General features: G+C 32.5%; 1 protein-coding gene and 1 pseudogene across 1 annotated transcript; both read right to left on the bottom strand.

Annotated features, from left to right (window-relative positions):
• Positions 1-1148: 1148 nt before the first annotated feature.
• LOC145048353 (protein NUCLEAR FUSION DEFECTIVE 4-like) lies at positions 1149-3977 on the bottom strand. Its single transcript, XM_078996812.1, has 2 exons — positions 2613-3977; positions 1149-1627 (listed from the first exon to the last, which is right to left on the bottom strand). Exons 1-2 carry the CDS (start codon positions 3746-3748, stop codon positions 1213-1215), a joined length of 1551 nt encoding a protein of 516 aa, XP_078852938.1. The 5' UTR covers positions 3749-3977; the 3' UTR covers positions 1149-1212.
• Positions 3978-11326: 7349 nt separating this feature from the next.
• LOC145046937 (protein NUCLEAR FUSION DEFECTIVE 4 pseudogene) lies at positions 11327-11995 on the bottom strand (annotated as a pseudogene).
• Positions 11996-24187: the final 12192 nt, after the last annotated feature.

Genomic DNA, 24187 nt, shown 5'->3' with positions numbered 1-24187 from the left:
TTTTGATATAAGTTAAAAATACCCAAACATCTAAACTACTTTTCAGTTGGTCCTATGATAGTGACATCTTTAATTTAAACTCCGAAACATTTTCAGTTCATTCGTGTTTTACGCATTCTGGCACAGTAATTATAGATGAATAAGCACCTTATACAAACAAGCAAACTAGGTTTTTGAGGTGAATAACATACTCTTAAAATAATAGGGTCATAGTGATCTTCCATATCGGAGTTGTGTGCCAGAGATCGGAGCTGCGTGTCGGAGATAGGAATCACGTGTTGGAATCGGGATCGAAAGTCAGTGCAAAATCAGAAATAAAGGCGAGGGTCCGGATATTTTCAAATTATATTCCATAATTTGAAATTCAAAATTCTGATCTGGAACACGGACAGATAGTCCGGAATGGCAATTTTGGAGGCACGGTAATGGGCCGGCCGGCCAAAAAATTACTCTGAAAGATGTTCGAGAATACTTTATTCCTTATATAAAATGTAACTGTCTTATTCTTTAAATAAGCAAATTTAGAAAACATGTAACTTAGGATTCTTATTCATTAATGCATTAAACTACGACGAAAACCAAAAAGATGAAAATATCATATACCATAAATGTATTACGTACAAAAGAAAAGATGAAAATATCATATACCATAAATGTATTACATACAAAAAGATAAGCTGATAAATTTCTTATTTTGTATTTATTATATTAAACTGAAAAAAAAATGCACAAAAAAATGATAACGTACATGTCAGAAACAAAAACAAATTCCGATTTACGTTTCTTGTTTTCAATATTACATTGAAATATCATCTCCATAATGTCATGTGTAATGTATTAAGAATAAAGAGTATATTGATACATCTTTCTTGTTTTCAACATTCGATTCTAAATTTAAAGAAAAAAAAAACCCCCCAATCACATATATTTTAACAAACATGAAACATGCAAAGTCACCTTCAATCCAAACATATCAGTTGTTAATTAGGCCATATTTCCGCAACCATGTGAGCATTCTAATAATGTCACACAAGCTAATTCCACAAAATAAAAATAAAACGTATCTTCCACTAATCCCTTTGATAAAAACATATGCTGAACTTGAGCTTGGTTAGAAAGTCAAGAAAGCTATCTACAACACGATGATATATAGACATATATATGTAACGTATATATATGTATATTGAAAGATAAGATAAAAGCTACAAAAATTTAAGCCTTTCTAGATCTCGAATGAAGAATTATGGCCAAAAAGGTTCCTAAAAAACAAAGGGAACCCCAAATTACGAAACTTGTTTGATAACATTTGACCCCCATGCATTTTCCATTATAACCATTGGCAAGCCCTTGCTTACGATAAAGAAATGCTGCCATATCTCCAAATAAGAAGGACCCAATTGGGATATTTACGACCACAATGTTATGGTTGACACCAAAGTTCTTGGCCCCAAAAAGCTCAGCTGTTGTTGACACAGAGGCCGAGGATATCGCACCTGTGCATATCCCGATAATGGCTGTACTTATATGAAGACATATGTTGCTACCATTAAGGAGTAAGAAGAAAGCTCCTGTCATTGGGACCATCATCAATGCTATTAAAGCTGGCCTTGAAATCTTGTATTTGGCCCTGAAACAAATATTATTTTGTAAGTAAATTATTGAAATTGAAAATGTTGTTATATTGTTTGGTAGGAATGGTGGAATTAATGAGCACCAAAAAGGATGGCTCAAGGTGAGACTTACGTTTGAATTGATTTTCAACCATAAAATTCTCTATCAACAAAATTAAATGTCACATTAAATGAGCATGTAAAACACAGCCTTTTGGGGAGTCTGAATTGTAAGGTTAAACTGGTTTCCACGATAATGATTTATACATCATGCATTAAGAGTCTCATATTAATCATGAATTTATTAAGGTTTAACTCTATTGGCATATAATGAATTAAGCTCAACTATAATAGACATAGAATAAATATGTAGTTGAATGTTCACTCAGTTGTTGAATGGAAAAAACCAAGGACACGTATTCTTAATATGATGTTAAATTTTATAGAGTTGAATAGACTTATAAATTAAAGAGAAAGTTATATAAAAAATAGAACATTTTAATAGTAATCAATTAAACTTTGTAAACTAAAATGGATTCTAGATACCCTAACCAAGAATAAAGAAAATGGGGACAAAAAGAATACCAATTTAATTCCCTTTCATTTTGTATATTTTCTTTTCTTTTATGGTTTGTTTTATGTGAATAATCTTTTTTCATATAAAATGAGAAGAGTGATAAAAAAGTTGAAGACCGAAACAAATAAAACAATAACCGTTTCAACTGGTTCCAAAAAAAAGACCAGTAAATTTAAAGTTGTTAATTTGGACATGTTGGAAAATTACTATTCCCAACTTCAAGTTGTTTTAATCAACTTCATTGTGTTTTTCAGATGATAATAACGTTATCATCCTACGTACGACACTTACTCTGTTAGGGTAAACGTTAAAATAATTACCAAACTACCTTTAACTTCAATTATTTCTTAATTCTATTGCCTTGATAATAACGTTAAAGAGTGAAAGAACATTAATTAATTAAGTAAAACCATCAACCATGGTACCTTGAGAGATGGTAGTCGAGGAGGCAAGGAAAGAGTCTACCAAAGAAACCAAAAGACGAAGCCAATGAAACCAAAGAAGAAGTGTTTGAATTCCCTCTTGACTCTGCAATTTGTCCCAAATTGTTCAAATACACCAACCCAATTGTTGCACCAAACAAATACACAAAGAAATACAACCAAAAATTCAAACTTTTCACCATTACTTTAGCCTCCATCTCTTCACCATCACACATCACCACCCCTTCATCTTTCACACAGTGTTCATTCACCACCCCTAATCCGTTTTCCTCCATGCTACTCTCATCGCATACCTTCTTCCCGTAGCTTCTGATCAAGCATTTATGCTCCATTTTCTCTCTCAATTTCTCCACTAATGGAACCACTAAAGGTGCCAACAAGAACACACTCATACCAACTAAAATTACCAACGGAGTAAACATGAGTCTTTTCCTTGATTCTAAACTGGTGATCACTGCATAAGTTCCTGTAAATATGGTGATTGCAAAGATCACAAGAAACCCACGTGATAATCTCTTCGATCTCGCAGTGGTAACCACTGTAACAAATGGTGAAGTGATCAAACAAACCACGAGGGGTAGAATACTATTCAACAAAAGATATGATGTTGTTGTTTGTATTGACGTTAAAGATGATGACTTGAACACCACATCAACTACGGCTGAATAAATCTTTGCACTCAATCCTTGATAACTAGTTGATAAACCAACTGCAAGTTGTCGATCGAGTGGGAAATTCTGTATTGCAATCATGTAACAAACGGTGTTGATCCAACAAATGCTGTTCCCAGCCAAAACTGTTAGTAGAAACAAAAGACTGTAGGGAAGGGAGGAGACTTTATTTGTTACAAGGAAAAGATACTGAACGCCATAGCCTATGAACCCAAGTGAAGAACCGATTAAAAGAACAAGCCAAAGAGGGAGATGATCTGCTGCCACGCCTGATAAAAAACCGAAGAGTTTTCCAGAATCTGAAGCGAAAGCTAAATTGTTGAGCTGAAGCTGAGAGAGTGAAAGAAGCTGCTTCAGCTGGGAAGAATAAGATGGGAAGTTTGAGTTTGTTGCACTAATGGATTGAAGCCAAATTGTACCAACGAAGCTTAGCCATTGATGACCCATTGAAGAGGTTAATTTCTTGAAAATTAGGGTTATTTTTCAAGATTTTGATGGGATGGAGTCGGTTAGCGAGTGTGTGTGTTCATGTGCGTGTAGATATAAGACATATGCAGTGTAGTATATAATATGTGGTTTAATGGAATGCCACCACCATTTTTGGTACACATGCTGTTTGTTTGGAGAGTTATTAGATTAGATGCATCTATATGAATATGAATGCAGCAAAGGGCCATTAAAGAAGTGCACACGCAAGGATTACATTTGCTTACATCAATATATATGTCGATATATCGGTTTCCAATTACAAAATAATTTAAAGCTATGACTCTTATTTTCGAATATATAATTACTTTTAATTTTTCAAGATCGAAATAATAAGAACTGATTTTTTTTTTTTTTTTTTTTTTTTGGATATGTTAATGTAATAAAATGAATTCCGATATAACATATTTACCTTTCGTGCGTATGATTGTTTGATTAATGATCATTTGACATATTTTTTGGGCATACGTGTAAACTTAAGGTGTACAAAATTATAAAATTTCACTCTTTTTCACTTTGCCAAAAAACTTATGTGAAGCTTAACCGTTAAAATGTGAAATTTTATAAAGAAGATTCAAGCCTCACCAACGTCGTACCTTTTTTTTTTTTTTTTTAATCATAATATATTACTTCTTATTCTTCTTATTTTATGTGTGATAATTGGTTATATCTAGGGGTGCAAACGAGCCGAGCTGAGCTCGAGCCTGGCCAAGCTCGGCTCGGGCTCGTTTAAGTTCTAAGAGGCTCGAGCTCGAGCTCGGCTCGATTCGAGCTTTTTGTAATGAGCTCGGCTCGAGATCGTAAATAATTATACAAGCTCGACTCGGGCTCGAGCTCGGCTCGTTTTTTGTCTAACTTGTCTAAATAAGCTTAAGCTCGATTCGAACTCGTTAAGAAGCTCGTTTACTAATACCCTAAATTCCTAATCCACAAATATTTTAATATATAAAAAAAATAAGAAATTATATTATATAAAGGCTCGTTTAGGCTTGCGAGCCTAATCGAGCTTAGTGACATAGGCTCGAGCTCGAGCTCGTTTAATAAACGAGCTTAATATTAAGCTCGAGCTCGGCTTGGGCTCGTTTAAAATCGGTTTCAAGTCGAGCTTTTAGCGATCCAATCTCGAGTAGCTCACGAATAGCTTGGCTCATTTGCACCCCTAGTTATATCCTCTCAGGCTCTCACTTCAAAATGCAACGTCTTTAAAGTTTAAACTCCCCCCTAAATTATTATTATAATTATTATTTTCGGAACTTTAATTACCTAAAAAAAATAAAAAAAAAAGTTACTGTTTTTTTTTAAAATACGTGAAATATTCTAATAGAATATTACACTGTAAATATATTAAGGTGATTTTTAGAATGTTAGAATATTATATTATATTTCTTCGATATGTAGAATATTATATTTATTCTGCTAGAATTAGGGATGTTATTCGGGTCGGAACCGAACCGAACCAAAAAAACCGAAAACCAAATAAAGCAAATTGTATGAACCGAAAACCGAACCAAATAAGCAATACGGGTTCGATTCGGTTCGGGTATTATTTGGTTCGGTTCGGTTCCGACCCGAATAACCCAAATAACATGTGCAAGATGATTAAGGAATCGAATAACCCGAATAACGAATATTTTGTAGTTGAAGAACCCGAATAACACTTGTAGTCGAATTACCCGAATAACCCGAATATTTTGTATTACTTTTGAAGCTTATGATTTCATAAGTATATAACCCGAATAACCCGAATAACATGTACAAAATCATAACAAATCTTTTAAAGAAACAAACTAAACACTAAATATTAAACATCCAAAACACCCAAAAATCTATCTATAAGTATATAACCCGAATAACCCAAATAACATGTACAAGATGATTAAGGAGTTGAATAACCCGAATAACCCGAATAAATATTGTATTTTTTATGACTTTTGTAGCTTATGATTTCATAACAAACTTTTTAAAGAAACAAATTAAACACTAAATCGACTCACGCAAAGCCGCAAGGGAAAAAAAGACTCTTCATATTCGGTTCGGTTTTTTGGACCGAATAACCCCTTATTCGGGTAACCTGGACCGAATAACCCGAAAACCGAATAAGCCTTATATAGATACCCGAAAACCGAATCGAATTGCTTATTCGGGTCTAATTCGGTTCGGTTCTCGGTTCGGTTCGGGTTTTCGGCCCAATTTCTCATCCCTAACTAGAATATGTAAAAACAAATATTTTTTTTGGAAAATATAAATTCCGAAAATAATAATTGAAAAAAAAAATTCGAAAATTTTAAATTATTTTTCATTTTAAAAATGTTTTTTTTAATATAACAAATGAATTGTTAGGATTGCGTCTCACGTCTCATAAAATTAGGTCGTATCACATGAACCTAACCATATATATATATATATATATATATATATATATATATATATATATATATATATATATATATATATATATATATATATATATATATATATATATATATATATATATATATATATATATATATATATATATATATATATATATCCTCCACCCGTAATCTATTTTCATTAATAATAAGAAAAGTGAGTTACTTTAATCTCTTAATTTATTTCTATATTTTATATGGTATTAGAGCATATAAAGGAATAATCAATTGAAGCTATGACTCGAGCAGGAGAAAAGTCGGGGCAGTTCATCAATCGAGATGAGCACCATCGACATCACCTCTCATTACTTCCTTACTACTTCTGATCATCTAGGTCAGAACTTCTTCAAAGATAATATTCTCCTTGACGGGAACTTTAGTGATTGGCAATGTGACGAATGCTTTGTTTGCCAAGATTAAAATAGGATTTTGTAACGTCTCAAAAATCTAAGGTAAATATTTATTTTTAAAACAATAATTCTTACTACATTCTATTCACAAAATCATTCAAGATGAAAAATAGTATTTAAATATTAGAGTAAATATCATGACTAATCAAATGTTGAATAAATTTTGGGGATGTTGTGCAGTCACGTCAGACCCTTCCATTTCGAACTGGAGAGTACCTAAAATCATAAACATGAAACCGTAAGTACAAAACTTAGTGAATTCCACAAAATATTAGGGCTGACAAATATGTATTATGGAGAACCAACCAACATGTTACCAACCCAACCAATAAAATCGGTAGACAAGTTGTTTGGTAACCAATATGTTTGGCTGGTAATACAATGCAAATTAAATAGTATTGGTATGGTAACGATATGAAATTTTGAATACTATGGTTGTACCGTACCAACCAATTCATATATATATATATATATATATATATATATATATATATATATATATATATATATATATATATATATATATATATAAATTAATAAAAATAAATAAATATTAGTTCTCAAATATGCATGTTTTAATTGGAATAACAAATAAAAAGTCTTGGAATTAATAAATTAACACATTGATTAACAAATTTCTTGATACTTATTTTTTGAAGAGCACGAAATCGATGATACAAAAGCACATGATGCTAAAACTCAAAAGGAATACTAACTTCTCATTCCTAGTATTGTTTCCATTTGCTACCTTAGGCAATTTGCTAGGGGTAGGCCTCTTTTAATCCTTTTAGTCGCTTCCAAAAGATAAAATACTCACACAAGCAAGTGATGCAACGACCAATTGCCCACAAATTTAACTCATATTCATGTATAGGTATATATTAGTTAAATTTTTTGGTATTTACCAAGTACCAATATGTACCAACCAAATTTGTTGGTAGCCAGATTAGTTAGTACCAAGTATACTTGGTACGGTACTGGTTGTTAAATTATTATGCCAGTTATAGTTGGTACGTTACACGGTTTTGAGAAAAAAAACTTAGTACCGTACCAATTTCACCCCTACAAAATACCACATACCATACATACAATTAGGTCTAACCCATAATAATGGGCCTAGCCCTCCATAATCAATAGGCCTAGCCCAACATTCAATTAGGCCTAGCCCAACATATAATTGGGCTTAACCCGTCATACAATGGGCCTAGCCTAACATATAATTGGCCTAACCCTCTCATGCAATTAGGCCTAGCCATACATCCGTGCCCTTTGGCCCAACCCATCATGCAATGCAAGAGTCAGAAAGACAACTAACATCTTACATAACATATCCTAGTGGGCTGATATTGGTGTCTTCAATCCACGGGTACATTAAGGAGACTCACCTCTGCCTGATGTCAACAAAACACACACTCAAGCTGCTACTACCACAACTTCTCACACTAAACATAACAAAGATCAATCCTAATCAATAATTAGGGTAATAACCCAATATCAAAGGTACAACCATATCCTATCATGCTAAGGGGTAAAAGACTATTTTACCACTTCCCATACTTGGCTCAACAAAACATGGCCCAAACCCAAAATGACCCAAAGCCCAAAATGGCTTATGGTGAGTATGCCCCGCATACCACCATTGTATGCCCATCATACAACGTAATCAAAGAGAGGGTTAACAGTTTGAACCCGTTATGCACAACGTACCAGGAGGGTACACCCAGTGTAACTCGTTGATGCCAAACTCAATTCTAATCTGCTCAATACCTTAAGACTTTAAGCCCAACACCCAAATCCGATTCTAAAGGATGTCTTAAGTCATAAAGTTCATGAATTTATGACTTTTCATGGTTTAATGGTGTCCAAAATGAAGCCCTATATTCATAACTTCAACAAAAGGCCACTAACTTATGCATTGAAGATATATACCCATGAAGATTCAAATTTTATAACTTAATGACCTCACAAATGACTAGAAATGAGGCTCAAAGGTTCTAGAGTAACTTGGAATCATAAGATCCAAATCATGGGACCAAAACATGTCAAATTATAACACAAAACTAGATCTTCATAAAAGAACCAACAAGATTGAAGATTTATCCCTCTAGAAGCTTGCAAAGGTGAAGAGAGTTCTATATCTTCAAGCTCCAAGTTAACCAACATTCCTGTAATGCGTTCTTCTTCTTCCAAATGCACCAAAACACACCAAAATCACTCAAAGGCTCAATAATCTTTCAAACGGGGATAGGGTTTCGAGGTAACTACTTTAGAGGGTGGAGGATAAATGTAAAAAGGGTTTCCAATAATTTAAGGCCTTTAAATGGGGTCCCAGACACAAAAATTAGGGTTTAACCCTCGCTGGCGTACTCCCAATGTACTTCATGTACGCCCAACATATGGGGAAGAATATTCTCTATGCTTAAGCCTAGTACACCCAGTGTACTCCCTGTACACCCATCGTACTCGCCTAAACCCAAATCATCCCTAACTTCTAATGGTCATAACTCTCGTGTCTAATATCTATTTTCGATGTTCCTTATATGCTTAGAAAGGTAATGAAAAACCCTACAAATCCCCTCTAATATCCTTTGACTTATAACCTTCCGAACATAAATCCTTAATTCAAGAAAATATTTGAAACATCATTTTTACCATCATACCTTTAGACTCCGAGCACCAACCGAGAGCTTGGGTTGCATGGACTATATAATCTACACCCAAATGGGTCTAAAATCGAAAGCCTTGAAATCCAGAGCCATCACTTAATCCATTAATGCCCATAATTCTAGAAATAGGAAGTTTCTCGAAACTAAGTGTTATAACTCCCCCCCCCCCCCATGTAAATTGGATTTCGTACTTAAAATCACACCTTGCTACATTCCAGGCACCCAGACAATCTGTTCAATACTTCTCGAACCCTGCTTCAGCTAAATGTCGACCTATACACACGACGATCTTCTAATGCTACAATGAAAACACAATCTTAGCAGGACTCACACATCATGATTGAGAACGAATCATTGACCCACTAACTTTAAATAATGCAACATAATCACCACTTCTCTTCCAAAAATCCAGAAATCCAACACCTTACCTGACACCCACACAGATAGAACTATTCCGAAACACAGCCAAGATGACCTCACTCTGCAATCTGAATTGACTGATATCCTTTTGATCCTAAATTATCTTGCTAACACCCATGGCAGACAGAATCCTTGACCACACATTACTTGCCAAAAGACCTTTCATATAAACAAAGGTGACTCTCAACGCGAGTTTCTTCCCTTTGTGCCAATCCGAAACCTAACTCACATCCCAAAAACCAAAGATTCACCCTTACATTCTATCCAAAATCTTCTAATTCCACGACAACCATCTAGTAAACTGAGATATAGAATCCCCAATCAACAGAAAATATCATGCACATTTATACAATGAGTCTCCGCCCAAGATTCTATATGTTATAGGTTACATGAGCCTAAACACCACACAGATGTCATCCATTGATCACCGAGTCATCCTACTCTAAATGTGATCCAATACCTAACTCAATCCAATTTCCACTAGGTCTCACCCATACTATCATAAATAAACGGGCTTCACCCACAGATCTCACCAAATCTGCATAATCGAACGGGCCTCACCTCTGGGTCTCACCCACTCGAGTGTTATACAAGCCCAACATCGCCTCAGATCCAACGAGCCTCATTTTGAACAAGGAGTAGTCCACCAACAATACTGTAACATTATAATTTCCAGGTATTATACTTTTGCCGCTTGTGTAAATTTTTATTTGCAAAATGGTCCCATGTACATGTTGTAAGAAACGTGTGTTTGGCTCTGTACGCCCAATATAGTATGGGTTGCGCCCAAAGTAATGGGTTAATGAATGTGGGTAGCGAAGGCACTACGCCCAACGTATGTCAAACTACACCCAACGTAGTGCGTCTGATTTGAACCCTAATTTGGAGGGTTTGGACACTATATAATCACACTTATGGCTCATTTTACCCTCATTTCTCAGCCTCCACCAGCCCTATAGGCTCATCTTGAAACCATAGACCTTTCTATTGTGTTTTTGAGCTCATTGTGTGTATCTTGGTGTGTTTTGGTTTATTATCAGGAAGAAAGAGTTTGGTGCAAGGATGTGGATCAAGGAAGAGCTTGTGGATCGTGATTCTCTACTCCATTTCTAGCTTGTTTGAGGTAAAGAGCTATGACCTTGTTCATTAGAAGCTTGGCTTTAGTTTATATGGGTTTTTGGCCTTTTTTCCCCATGAATGAGATCTAGTGGTTTGACACCACTCCAGGAGCTATGAGTTGGCACTCTTGGTGTTTCTAAGGTTAAAGATCCATAAAGTTGGCACCTTTAGGGTTTAGAATCATCCATGCATGAGATTATGTCCATTTAGTGAAAATAGAGTGCTACATCTTGAAGTTGGGTCTTTTGGGGGCATGCTAAGTTACCAAGTCAGTGACTTTATGGTTCTAGATGCTTATTCAAGGCTTGATTTGTGGTTTAGACTTCTGGTCTTAAGCATTAAGTGTTAAAAGTAAGTTTTAGTTGAATGGGTGAGTACGTTGGGCGTACAAGTCTGTACGCACCACGTATAAGCTATTTAGCGTGTATGATTAGCGTATAGCTAAGTATGCACTGCGTACTCAGTCTATTGGGCTTAGCATTTTGGGCTTCAAGTTTGGGCCATTCTTTGGACTTAGATGTTTGGGGTCTTGTTGGGCCATCTGATTGCAAAGATCACAAGAAACCCACGTGATAATCTCTTCGATCTTGCAATGGTAACCACTGTAACAAATGGTGAAGTGATCAAGCAAACCACGAGGGGTAGAATACTATTCAACAAAAGATATGATCTTGTTGTTTGTATTGAAGTTAAAGATGATGAGTTGAACACCACATCAACTACGACTAAATAAATCTTTCCACTCAATCCTTGATAACTAGTTGATAAACCCACTGCAAGTTGTCGATCCAGTGGGAAATTTTGTATTGCAATCATGTAACAAATGGTGTTGATCCAATAAATGTTGTTCCCAGCCAAAACTGTTCGTAGAAACAAAAGACTGTTGGGAAAGGATAAGACTTTATTTGTTACAAGGAAAAGATATTGAATGCCATAGCCTATGAACCCAAGTGAAGAACCGATTAAAATAACAAGCCAAAGAGGGAGATGATCTACTGCCATGCCTGATAAAAAACCGAAGAGTTTTCCAGAATCTGAAGTGAAAGCTAAATTGTTGAGTTGAAGTTGTGAGAGTGAAAGAAGTTGCTTCAGCTGGGAAGAATAAGATGGGGAGTATGAGTTTGTTGCACTAATGGATTGAATCCAAATTGTACCAACGAAACTTAGCCATTGATGACCCATTAAAGAGGTTAATTTCTTGAAAATTAGGGTTATTTTTCAAGATTTTGATGAGATGGAGTTGGTTAGCGAGTGTGTTTTCATGTGCGTGTAGATATAAGACAAATGCAGTGTTGTATATAATACTAGACGAATTCTCGTGCGTTGCGCAACGAAGATTAAAAATATATTATTAAAATATTGAAAAATATATGTTTAAAATGGTTATGTTATTGACATTAACATTGAGATAATACTTTACACTAATATATATATATATATATATATATATATATATATATATATATATATATATATATATATATATATATATTAGTGTAAAATATTATCTCAAAGTTAATGTCAATAACATAACCATTATAAACATATATTTTAAAATATATGTTTAAACATATATTTTAAACACACACACATATATATATATATATATATATATATATATATATATATATATATATATATATATATATATAGTGTAAAATTATACAATCTCTATTGTTTAGAACAATAATATTCATTGATATCAACCCACATTCCTCATTAATAGAATTAATTATAATTATCTATTTAGTATTATTTTTAACAATTATTATTATTGATTAATTATATTTTTACTTATGCTATCATTTTCTAATTTCAATAATGATGTTAATTTAAAATACAATTTATTTATAGCTAAATGTAATTTATAATTTGATGTTATTATCATTTAAAATTGTTATTCATTAGTTTACCACTTATTATTAATAATAAGTTAAAGAAGACTTTTAAGAAACACTTAATATTATTATTAAAATGTGAAACATACACTAAATAATAATGTGATAAGATAGACAATTTCCATTTCAAAAGAGACTTGCATTGATAATATGGCATATCCATGTAATTTGATTTTATTATTTATAATTATTGCTTATTAATTTTAAAACAACTTGTTATTATTTATAAGTGAAATAAACTTTTAAAAAACACTTATTGTTATACTGAAAATATTAAGCATATACTAAAATATAAAGTGATAAAATAGATTATTTGCATTTTAAAAAGACTTACATGGATAATATGACATATCCATCATTTTTAATTAATTATTGTTTGAAGCACATGAACATACAAACATGTATACAATAGTTAATTAAATATTATATATATCATCTTCCATAACATATGATCGATAACATGAATCTAATGTAATTTACATTAAATTTTCAACCACAATATACAATGATATTTTTAAAAGAATACTTAAATCAAGAAAATACAAAAAAGAATTAGTATATAAGAAACTTACAAATTAAAAACTTTTACATAATAACATGGCTCGAAAAATTATTCAAAGCCCTCAAACCAATACAAAAAACTTTAAACTTATTTTCTTTGTGAATTTTGTATGTAATTTGTATTTGTGTGTCTACTCAAAAATATTGACATTTTTATAGTAGAGTATCCATTAATTGTTTATTAAATATATTATATAAGTTATAAAATTATTGAATTGTTAATCATTATTTTTTTTTTGGAAAGGGAACTTCCCTAACGAGGGTTTCCGGGCCAGCTTTCGCGCACCGACTAATCCCCCGCTGCAAACATAAAGTTTTGTCTCATGCCCTGGAGTCACTGCAGGCGAACCTCCATGGCCACAAGGGCTGAGTGGTGTCAGGATTTGAATATGGGTCAATAGGTTATCCACCATATCTTCCACATGCCTTACCAAGTCACCACAACCCTTGTTAATCATTATTAAGAGACTTTTGAGTGGTATTCATTAAAATATAAGGTTTCAAATGAATGAGATGTTTGCACATTTTTATAAGGGTTTCAAATGCATGAAGTTGAAGGAAAAATGCTAGTTTTATAAGTATGTATGATGTGGTTTAATGGAATGCGACCACGATTTTTGGTACACATGCTATTTGTTTGGAGAGTTATTAGATTAGATGCATATAATGAATATGAATGCAGCAATGGGCCATTAAAGAAGTGCACACGCAAGGGTTACATTTGCTTACATCAACGTGTCAATATATTGTTTTTCAATTACAAAATAATAATATGATTTAAAGCTATGACTGTTATTTTCGACTATATAGTTACTTTTAAATTTTGAAGATCCAAATAATAAGAACTGATTTTTCGTTGGATATGTAAATGTAATAAAACAAATTCCGATATAACATATTTACCTTTCGTGCGTATCAGCGTATGATTGTTTGATTATTGATTTGACATATTTTTTGGGCAATCATGTAAACTTAAAGTGTACAAAATTATAAAATTTCACTTTTTCTCACTTTACCAAAAAACTTAAAATGTGAAGCTTAACCGTTAAAATGTGAAATTTTATAAAGAAGATTCAGGCATACCAACAGCATACTTTTCTATTTTTTTTTTTTTTTTTTTTTTTTTTTTTTTTATTTTTATTTTTTTTTTTAATTTAATCATAATATATAACTTTTTATTCTTCTTATTTTATGTGTGAAAATTGGTTATATCCTCACACTTCAAAATGCAACGTGTTTAAACTCCCACCTAAATTATTATTATTATTTTTATTATTATTATTATTATTATTATTATTATTATTATTATTATTTAAGTAATATATATATATATATATATATATATATATATATATATATATATATATATATATATATATATATATATATATATATAAGTGTAACCATGTCATTTTTGCATGTTTTAAGCATGAGTTTCTATATTTACATTAACTATAAAATAAAAAAATACAAAAAAAAACCCTCATATTTGTTAATAGCATGAACTAATTGGAACAAAATAGTAAGATGATATCACAAAAACATTATTTAAAAAATATAAAAATCTAAAAGAAGTGTGTCCTATTTTTCATGCAATTGGGTACGAATCGGCCAAACCGAAAGGTGCTGTATGTTTTGCTGAAAAATTACATTATTTAAACAAAAAGTCTCGTTTGATACTATGAGTTTCTAGCATTTAGTTAAACAAAACATTTCAAATCTAAAAAACTACTTCACCATTTACTAAATCAACATTTATATCTATATCAAGATACTTATTGGTTGACAGGGAGCCCTATCGAGAATCAAATGGTTTACTAATACCATAGTACTTTTTTTTTTGATGATTTTACTATTATCACATTTTAAACGAATCATTTTATTGTTATGATGTATACAAATTGCTTTCTCCACAAGTTTACTTGTCTTTTGAGAATTCCTATTCCTATGTATTAGTGTTAGGTTCTATTTAGGAGTTTAAATGCTTTCCTTTTCTAGTTAATCATGTTAGTGTTGAGTTGTATACAAATTGCTTTCTCCACAAGTTTTTATATATATATATATATATATATATATATATATATATATATATATATATATATATATATATATATATATATAAAACTAGGTTCAAATATTAAAACTAATTATTGTACGGATGTGTAGATAATGTTATTTTAAGAGAATTACTAAGAGAATAAGTTGTTTAACAATGCGAATACATTCAAATTTACAAAAATATCGTCATTTTCATTCATTCTCGTTAATTATTATTTATTTTTGTTCTCACACATCGTTTTTCACTCATTTTCATTATGACAGAATACGACTCAATAAACATTCTGACAACATTCTGACAAAAATGAGAATAATAATAATAATAATAATAATAATAATAATAATAATAATAACAACAATAATAATAATAATAATAATAATAATAATAATAATAATAATAATAACCTTATAGACGATTTAGTTAGTGAGAATGTATGTTAATAACAATAGTTATATAAGATTGAACATATTTATATTATCAAACAACATACTTTCTTTATCATTCTTAAAGAATAACATTATCCATACATCCGCACAATAATTAGTTATAATTAAATAACTTAAGCATATATATATATATATATATATATATATATATATATATATATATATATATATATATATGGGATGGTTCGGTTGAGATTAAACAAATAGAGATCTTGAGATTCAACATGAGTCATACATTTCTCATTTACCGCTCTAACGCTTCAGTGTACTAACAACACCAGTGTATGCGTAATCATAAATGATTATACATATATGTGTGTTCACAGACTGAGTAATTATATATGATTATGACAGTTGGTGGCAGAAAAGATGGTGGTGACAGAGGTGGCGGTGATATAAGTGACGGAGGTGACAGTGGTGAGGCCGGTTGTTGTCAGTGTTGAATTAGTGTCTAAGCCCATAACTATATTTGGTATGTACTTGACCCGGTTGTTGCATTGTCATTTTGCGTTGTCTTCATCAAAGCAATTAGACATAATGATTTATGGAGAGAGAGGATATTATCGTTTATTAATATATTATATGAATAATATATTAAAAGATAAATCATATTGTTTAATTAATATTGGTCAAGAATTAACTAAGTATTAATTTTGTGGCTAAAAGAGATTAATTAAATAAAGAGGACTAGAACTGTCAATTATAAGATAATTGACTTTGGGCTGTGGATCTTGTGGATTAAGGGAGTGGATGAATTTGAGGTGGAAGCCCACCTTGAAATCATCCAAGGGCCCTATTGCAGAAGGTTCTTGGAGCTACTTAGGGCCTAAGATATCCAATTAGGGTTTTGACTGAAACCCTAGCAACTCATCTATTTAAGGAACCCTATGGCTTCATATTTCGGCTACACCAGAAACCCTAGAGTTCCTATAGCCTAAATTGTGCCTCCATTCCCTCTCTTCTCAGTTATCTTCTTGCCTTGGTGTTTGTAATCCATTAGAGGTATTACACTTGTGATACTAAGCTCTTGAACTTGAAGATTCTTGCTACTATCAAAAGGTAATAATATAAACTTGTGTTAGTTGTAGATTTCAAATTTTATAGTATGCTAGATTAGGGTTTACAAGCTTTGGATAAATTTGCATGTACAATAGAGAAACCTCGATCCAAAGCTTTAGGGTTTTACATGTGCACATAGAAATGTTCTTTTACTCAACACCCCTCAGTTAGAGGTGGTGGTAGTGGTGGTGGCGGTGGCAGCTGTGGTGGTGGGGATGGTGGAGGAGGAGAAAGGAACGGACAATACTATACAATCATTTATGATTATAACAGGCCTACCGCATCGATACGTCGAAGGGTTAGAGCGGCAGACTTGAAATATTTGGCTGATGTTGACTCTCAAGATCTCTATTTTATTTATATTCTTAACAGAACCTACCTCTCTCTCTCTCCCTCTTTATATATATATATATATATATATATATATATATATATATACTAGGTATGTTTTAGTCTGTGCTAAGCACGACCCATGGAGAGTAATGTGGGTATTTCATATACTGTTGTCTAAAGTATATTGTACTAGCAACCAACAAATGTGAAAGTATAATGCTATAAATGGGTGGATTTTCAATATACAATGCATGAATAAGAAAATGAAGATGAAAGTACATTGTTATAATAAAAATACCATATGAAAGCCCATTACAAATTCCTGGTAGATTTTTTCAACTTACTGAAAGCCAATCAACATTATTTTTAGAACACCCTAGGTATATTGGGATTAATCACAAAATACCATCTTTATTTTCTCTACCCGAGGCTTCAGCCATTGGTTTGTTGATTGCTCATTGATCTTTAACGCTATGTCCACTGCTTCTTAGTTGTACATGACCTAAAAAGTTAAGTATTAATTAGAAAGATTTGCGACTTTAAAAACTTTTTTTAGCTTATGCGTCATTCATAAACATATTTGGTGCTAATATTAATGTAACATACCATTTTGAAATCGTGTTTTTGTAATAAATAATATTATGAAATATTATGTGATATTGAATATTGATTTCTAACAGATAGTTTTTACTAGATATAAAGTAAAACTATGTTTAGAATCACTCGGAAAAAAAATATATTGAAAGTCTTATGAGATTCCAATCTAATATTGAAATTTAACGAAAATATAAAATTTGAAATAAGTAAAATTTTATTATTGAAAGTTGTAGAGAATCCCGTTAGAAACATTTAGGCAAAAACCTCATCGAAATCTGAGTTATAACGAAGAAGTTATCATTATTTGAAGTTTTACGCCAGAACCGGCACGACGCCGAATGGCATAAAAAGTGAGTTTTCGATAAACTACTTTTTAGCCTTAGAAATCTAAATGAAAGTCATAGTATTCGTTAAACCGAGAACTATCATAAAAAGAACGTCTAAATCTGACTTCGTACGAGGAAGTTATGATTTTTCTAAATATTCGGTATACAGTAGACAACTAAAAACTTGAAATAAAGATCAAACGATATTTAGTCGACGCAACCTAAATGAGAATCAAAGGTCTCGTCAATAGTAGTACAACGGTCAAAAGACAGATGAAAACGGACATCAGATGAAAAAGTTATGAATTTTTAATGGACTTTTCGTGTCTCGACCTGTTAAAAATATAATAATAATAATGAAGTCAAAATTAGCCGACGGAGTCTAAACAAAAGTTGTAGAGCATAATTTTACCTATGCGTGGATATAAACAACATAAAAAACGGAGCTTGTATACAAAAGATATAGATTTGTGAAGTTCGGGGCACAAACTTCGAGACCTTCACGAGGTGAATTCGTTACATGACACCTTTCAAGCCTAGAAGATACACGGCAAGCCTAGGAGATGATCAGGATCGAATTCACGAGGTGAACATACTTGGTTCACGAGGTGACTCTCAAATTTTATAAATAGATGCGAAGGCAACCATATTTTGGTTACATTTTTCTCATTTCTCTCACTCTAAAACACTCCTTTAGCCCACTTTTAAACCCCCAAAGTCCCAGTATCATCCCCGACACCCAAAGTAAATCCTGGCGCCCCGAAGTTCCCGAGAAAATCTTATTTTCAAGTCGAAACTCTGCCCGAGTAAGGCGCGGGTTTCAACTAAAATCCCTGGTTTCGTCACACGAAAGTCATATTTAGAGTTAAATACTGCCCAAATAACCCTTGCTTATTTCACGGCGAGTTCAATATATAGGAACAATTGTATGTTATGTGTTATATGTGCTATGTGTTTTTTCCGTTGTTAATATTTCTGTTATTTATGATAGCAAAGCTATACCTTTGACCATGTGATCAGTGAAAGGACTTAGATTCACGGTGGTACTGGTATGTAGCCTCAGACCATGTAGAGCATGTATCCATAAGAGAATGACTTATATTCTATGGCATTGGCTGATGGTTAGATAGGGCTATAAGCCTGAAATCTACCAAAATGTTTAATCAGAAAGTGTATGTCTTCTGTGCCTTTTAGGCCGAAGCTTTATTGATGTATATCAAGTATGAAAATTGTTATGTCTCATTGATTGTATATCTTTGAATCAAATCATTGATTGATATGGAAAGTTGGTCACATGATTCACATATGTCTTTGCTGCTCATTGTGCCTCTTTGCTTTTGCCATGTTGAAGTATATATATGGCATAACGTTATATTGTATCTATTATTGAACTCGCTAAGCGTCACCACTTACCCTCTCAATGTTTAACCATTGCAGACAATAAGCAACATGTATAGTTGTATAATGTTGGTTTATTTAGAATAGTTTGAAACTATTGTATTTTGTACTCATGTTTGTGTAAAACTTTAATATCCTGGGTAGTTATGTAATATGTTAAAACTTTGAATTAGTCGGTTTGTATCCAGTCGTTTGTAATCGAAATTATCAAAGTAAAATATTCTTTATGAATATGCATGTAGCATGTTTTGGAGTAACAATATTGTGAAGTATGAAAGTTTGGGTCTTTCAGAAATACGAAAGTTAGGGTCTTTCAATTAACATAAAAAAGGTAACTGATGTGTTATTTAATTAAACGAAAGTGATTCAATTATTACTACATTGTTAATGAATGTTGTGTTGTGCATGTGGTTTCAACAACAAGTGTCACACATAGGACTCACAAACATTCATAAGGTTCGATTTAAGGTTTAAGTGCATACCTTCATTTTTACAACCTCTGGTGAAATGGTGAAACAAAGCAGATCTTGACACCATTATATATGGATAGAAAATATGCAAAAGAACAAACTCGTTGCTTGTTTGTAATCCCAAACAAGTCCAACTTTAATTTCATCATATTCCCTAATCATGCTTTGAATAATGTACACAATAACCTTGTGATTAGTTGTTAGTAGCCTATAACTATTTCTTTATGAGGTATTTATGAATTAATAGACATGTAAAACCAAGAAACATATAAAAGAGAGATGGAACATAGAAAATCAATAGGTTGCGAGAAATTTGATGGAATTTGTACCGGTTAAATAAACTCACACCAAACAAGATTATAATGAGACCAACTCCTTTTGACCATGTAATTTCACCAACTACCTTAATAATAAAAATACAATATTAAGATAGTTGGTAGCTAAATAAAATTGAAATCTAATTACATTTGCAACTAATGTTAGTGTATCCATTTCCTTAGCAGATTACAATTCTGTATTTAGCCCAAAACTGAAACCTTTTTCATTATTGATTTTTACCATTTTATTGATTTAGATACTCAACAATTTTATTGACTTAAAAAAAAGTGTCATACCAGTATTGTGACAACTTCCTTCACAACTCCATTAATAGTAACCATTAATACACTTGTTATGAAACAAATATGTACTCAATTGAAGTCTTCAAATATAAAACATGTGAATATTAATTGTTACAATAAAAAACAATTAATTATATTAAAAACACATACCATAAAAAAATACATGAGCATCAGAAGGACGGTAGAATGTGATTTGACATAAGATATAAAATTAACTTGTCTTAAGGTCCTTTTGTTGCACTGTTAACTTGTGTGATATTAAGTACTCAATACGAAGAGTCAACTCACTCAAAATGGAGTCGTTGACCAAGCAAGTAACCCAGAACTATAAGCAAAGCCAAGTAACCCTTGAAATTTTATCAAATTGTTGGTGTCCACTTTCAAGTAAACCAGAACTATAAGCAAAGCCAAGTAACCCAGAAAAAACTGAAAACATAGCGGAATTTAAAACAAAACATCAGCAACCGAAGCGATTAAAACATAGAAAGAAAAAAAACATATACAATTACCAAGAAATTCCATAAAATCAGTAAATAAAATCCTAATAAATGATTAGTTTTCGTCATGTACGCGTGTGAGGTTTCTATAAGGAAATTAAAGAAACTATAGTTGTCTTCGAAAAAATTCTATCAATTTTCGTGATTATCGATGGCTTCAATTCCTGCCCTCTCCACCGTTTCTCTTGCCCTACCTTAAAAGGATAAACAAAATCGAAATCAACAACAGATGAAAAAGGGATGAACATGATACCTATGTTTCTCGCCCCTACCCAGATGAAGAAGACGAAGATAATAAAAACTCCAAAACAAAGACGACAAACTACTTTTAGTGGGAATCTTGGAAACCCATTTTAGGAATGATGCTAATGAAGAAAAGATGTGCTGGAAGAAATATCGGATTGCACGAAACCATATGGGAAAAGAATATACGTCGTCAAGTATACTAGTTTACCATAAAAAGATATGCCCCATGATGAACTCGATGAGTCAGATGAGCTCAACAAGTTCTATACGGGACTCGGCGAGTCGGGCTGTCAGATAGATGGATTTTCAGGATTTTGGCTTATTTTGATTTGGGATATTTACCAAAAATGTTTTTAATTAATAAAATCTGAATTTTATTGATTCCATATGATTATCTTAGTCAAAATAAAAGATATTTATCATTTAATTAGATAATTATTGCCTTATGTGATAAACCTCAATTATTTGAATTATTTGATCAATTATCTTGCATAAAATTGAATTATGTCAAAATTATATAATCACCAAATAATTGTTTAATTTTATTTGAATTTTGATCTAGATAGTTTTGAAATGTTTCAAAACTTACCCTTAAGTTTTGGAATTTAAATTTTGATAGACTGATATAGACAGTAGTTGATGTCTAGCAACGGGATACTGCCTCTAACAACATATGAAGGGTGTCATCTCATCAACAGCCAGTTCTAGGAGCTCTAAGATATAATTGTTACAACAGAAGATAAGGATGGAGGTTTTCCATACCACATCCCATAAGGTGTTTTCTCTACCTTCTAAGTTGGTGCCATATTCAAGATACGGGCTGTGGTGAGTAAAACATAATTCCAAAATGATAAAGGAAGGGTACTTCGACTCATCATAGATTGAACCATATCAAGTAAGGTCCAATTTATCCTCTTTGAAACACCATTAAGATGTGGTGTTCTAGGTGGAGTGAATTGTGAGATAATCCCACGACTCCTTAGATGGTCTTGGAACTCTTGACTCAAGTACTCATCTCCTCTATCCGAGTGAAGGATTTTGATTGTTTTGTCAAGTTGATTTTCAACTTCACTTTGAAACAATTTAAAATTTTCAAATGCTTCATGTTTATGTTTCATCAAATACACATAACCAAAATGACTGAAGTCGTCAGTGAATGTGATATAATATCTCTCACCATATCTAGACATTGTTTTGAAATGTCCAAATACATCGGTGTGTACGATGCCTAATAAAGCACTTGACCTTTCACTTGTTCCAAAGAAAGGGCATTTTGTCATCTTTCCACAAAAACACGATCCACATCTGTCAAATGACTCAATGCCATTTGCCCTAAAATTCCACTCTTTTGGAGTTGGGATATGCGCTTCTTGTTGATATGTCCAAGGCGACAATGCCATAGATATGTTTGGTTCAAATTTGGTTTGAGCCTTTTGGTGTTAACATGATAAATGGACATATTGTTTGAAGTGTCATCTATGTTTAATTCATAAATTCCATTTATTGGTCTAGCCTGAAAATAGAAGATTCCTTTCAAGATGGAGCGAATGTTATCATCAACAAATTTTAAATTATAACTAGATTTTCTCAAACGTGAAACTAAAATGATATTTCTAGTAATAGAAGTAATTGAACACACTTATCTAATGTCAAGTACAAACCAGATGGTAAACATAAATCAAAATTTCCTAAAGCTTGGACTGTAACACGTGCTCCATTTTCGACATGTAATACCATCTCGTCTGATTTTAGTTCCTTACTCTTTTTGAACCCCTACAGTGAATTACAAATATGAGTTCCACAACCAGAATTTAATACCCAAGTATTGGATGAGAAAGTAAATAATCCCATTTCAATCATGAAAATGGATATACCTGAAGGGCCTTCCCCGGCCTTATTGTTCTTCAACTCAGCAAGGTACTTAGGACAATTCCTTTTCCAATGACCGACAACTCCACACTCAAAGCATGTGTCGTCTTTGGCAATCTTTTCATTATTCTTGGGTGGTGGGTTTTGGGGATCTTTCTTCCCCTTTCCCTTGCCAGATTGTTGCTTTCCCTTGAAGTTCTTTCCTTTGTTCTTTTTGACCTTTCCTTCCCTAATTATGAGCACTTAGGGAGTTTTACTTGGTATATTATTCTCTGCAGTTTTTAGCATCCCGTGCAACTCAAAGATAAGTTTATCCCACCCATTCATGTTATAGTTCATGATGAAAGCATTGTAAGACTTTGGCAAAGAGTTCAGAATGATATATGTAGCTAAGTCTTGTGGATATGGAGAACCCAATCTCTCTAATTGATCCATGTAACTTTTCATCTTGAGAACATGTGTGCTCACATGCCCACCCTCCTCTATTTTCATGGCATGGAGTGTTCTCATGGTGTCAAACCTTTCGGTACTAGCTTGCTTACCAAACATGTCACTGAGATGTTCAATCATGTCAAAGGAAGTTTAGTGTTCCAGATCCCGCTGAAGACCGGGAACCAAAAAGGCAAGCATAAGACATGAAACATCAAGTTAATCATCTATATGCTTTAGCCATGTATCATGTGCAGCCTTTAGGAGAGCAGGTGGTTCATTAGGGGTTTATTTTTCAAGGACATAGTCTTTCTTTTCTTGTTTCAAAACGATGCTCAAATTTCTGCGCTAATCCAAAAAGTTGGAGTGGTTGAGTTTTTCTTTGTCAAGAATTGATCGAATGTTCATTGGGTGGTGTGTTACAGTAGTTGGTGGAGCCATCTACAAAAGTTTAAAAAAGTTTCCATTTAGTATTTAATTCTTTAAATAATAATACCCTTTTGTTTCCAAAAACATTATGTATTTAAAGTCCATGATCCAAGTTACAAATCAAATAAATTGTTAGG

The sequence above is a fragment of the Lactuca saligna genome, chromosome 5 (genome assembly GCF_052625555.1).
Source record: "Lactuca saligna cultivar CGN05327 chromosome 5, ASM5262555v1, whole genome shotgun sequence".
Taxonomy (NCBI): domain Eukaryota; kingdom Viridiplantae; phylum Streptophyta; class Magnoliopsida; order Asterales; family Asteraceae; genus Lactuca; species Lactuca saligna.
This window is presented reverse-complemented; position numbering and strand designations above follow the sequence as displayed.

Coding starts and splice junctions, on each gene's coding strand:
- LOC145048353 (XM_078996812.1), bottom strand. CDS start 3,748: ATGGGTCATCAATGGCTAAGCTTCGTTGGTACAATTTGGCTTCAATCC. Junction 1,628..2,612: donor CTCGACTACCATCTCTCAAG/GTACCATGGTTG, acceptor TATTTGTTTCAG/GGCCAAATACAAGATTTCAA.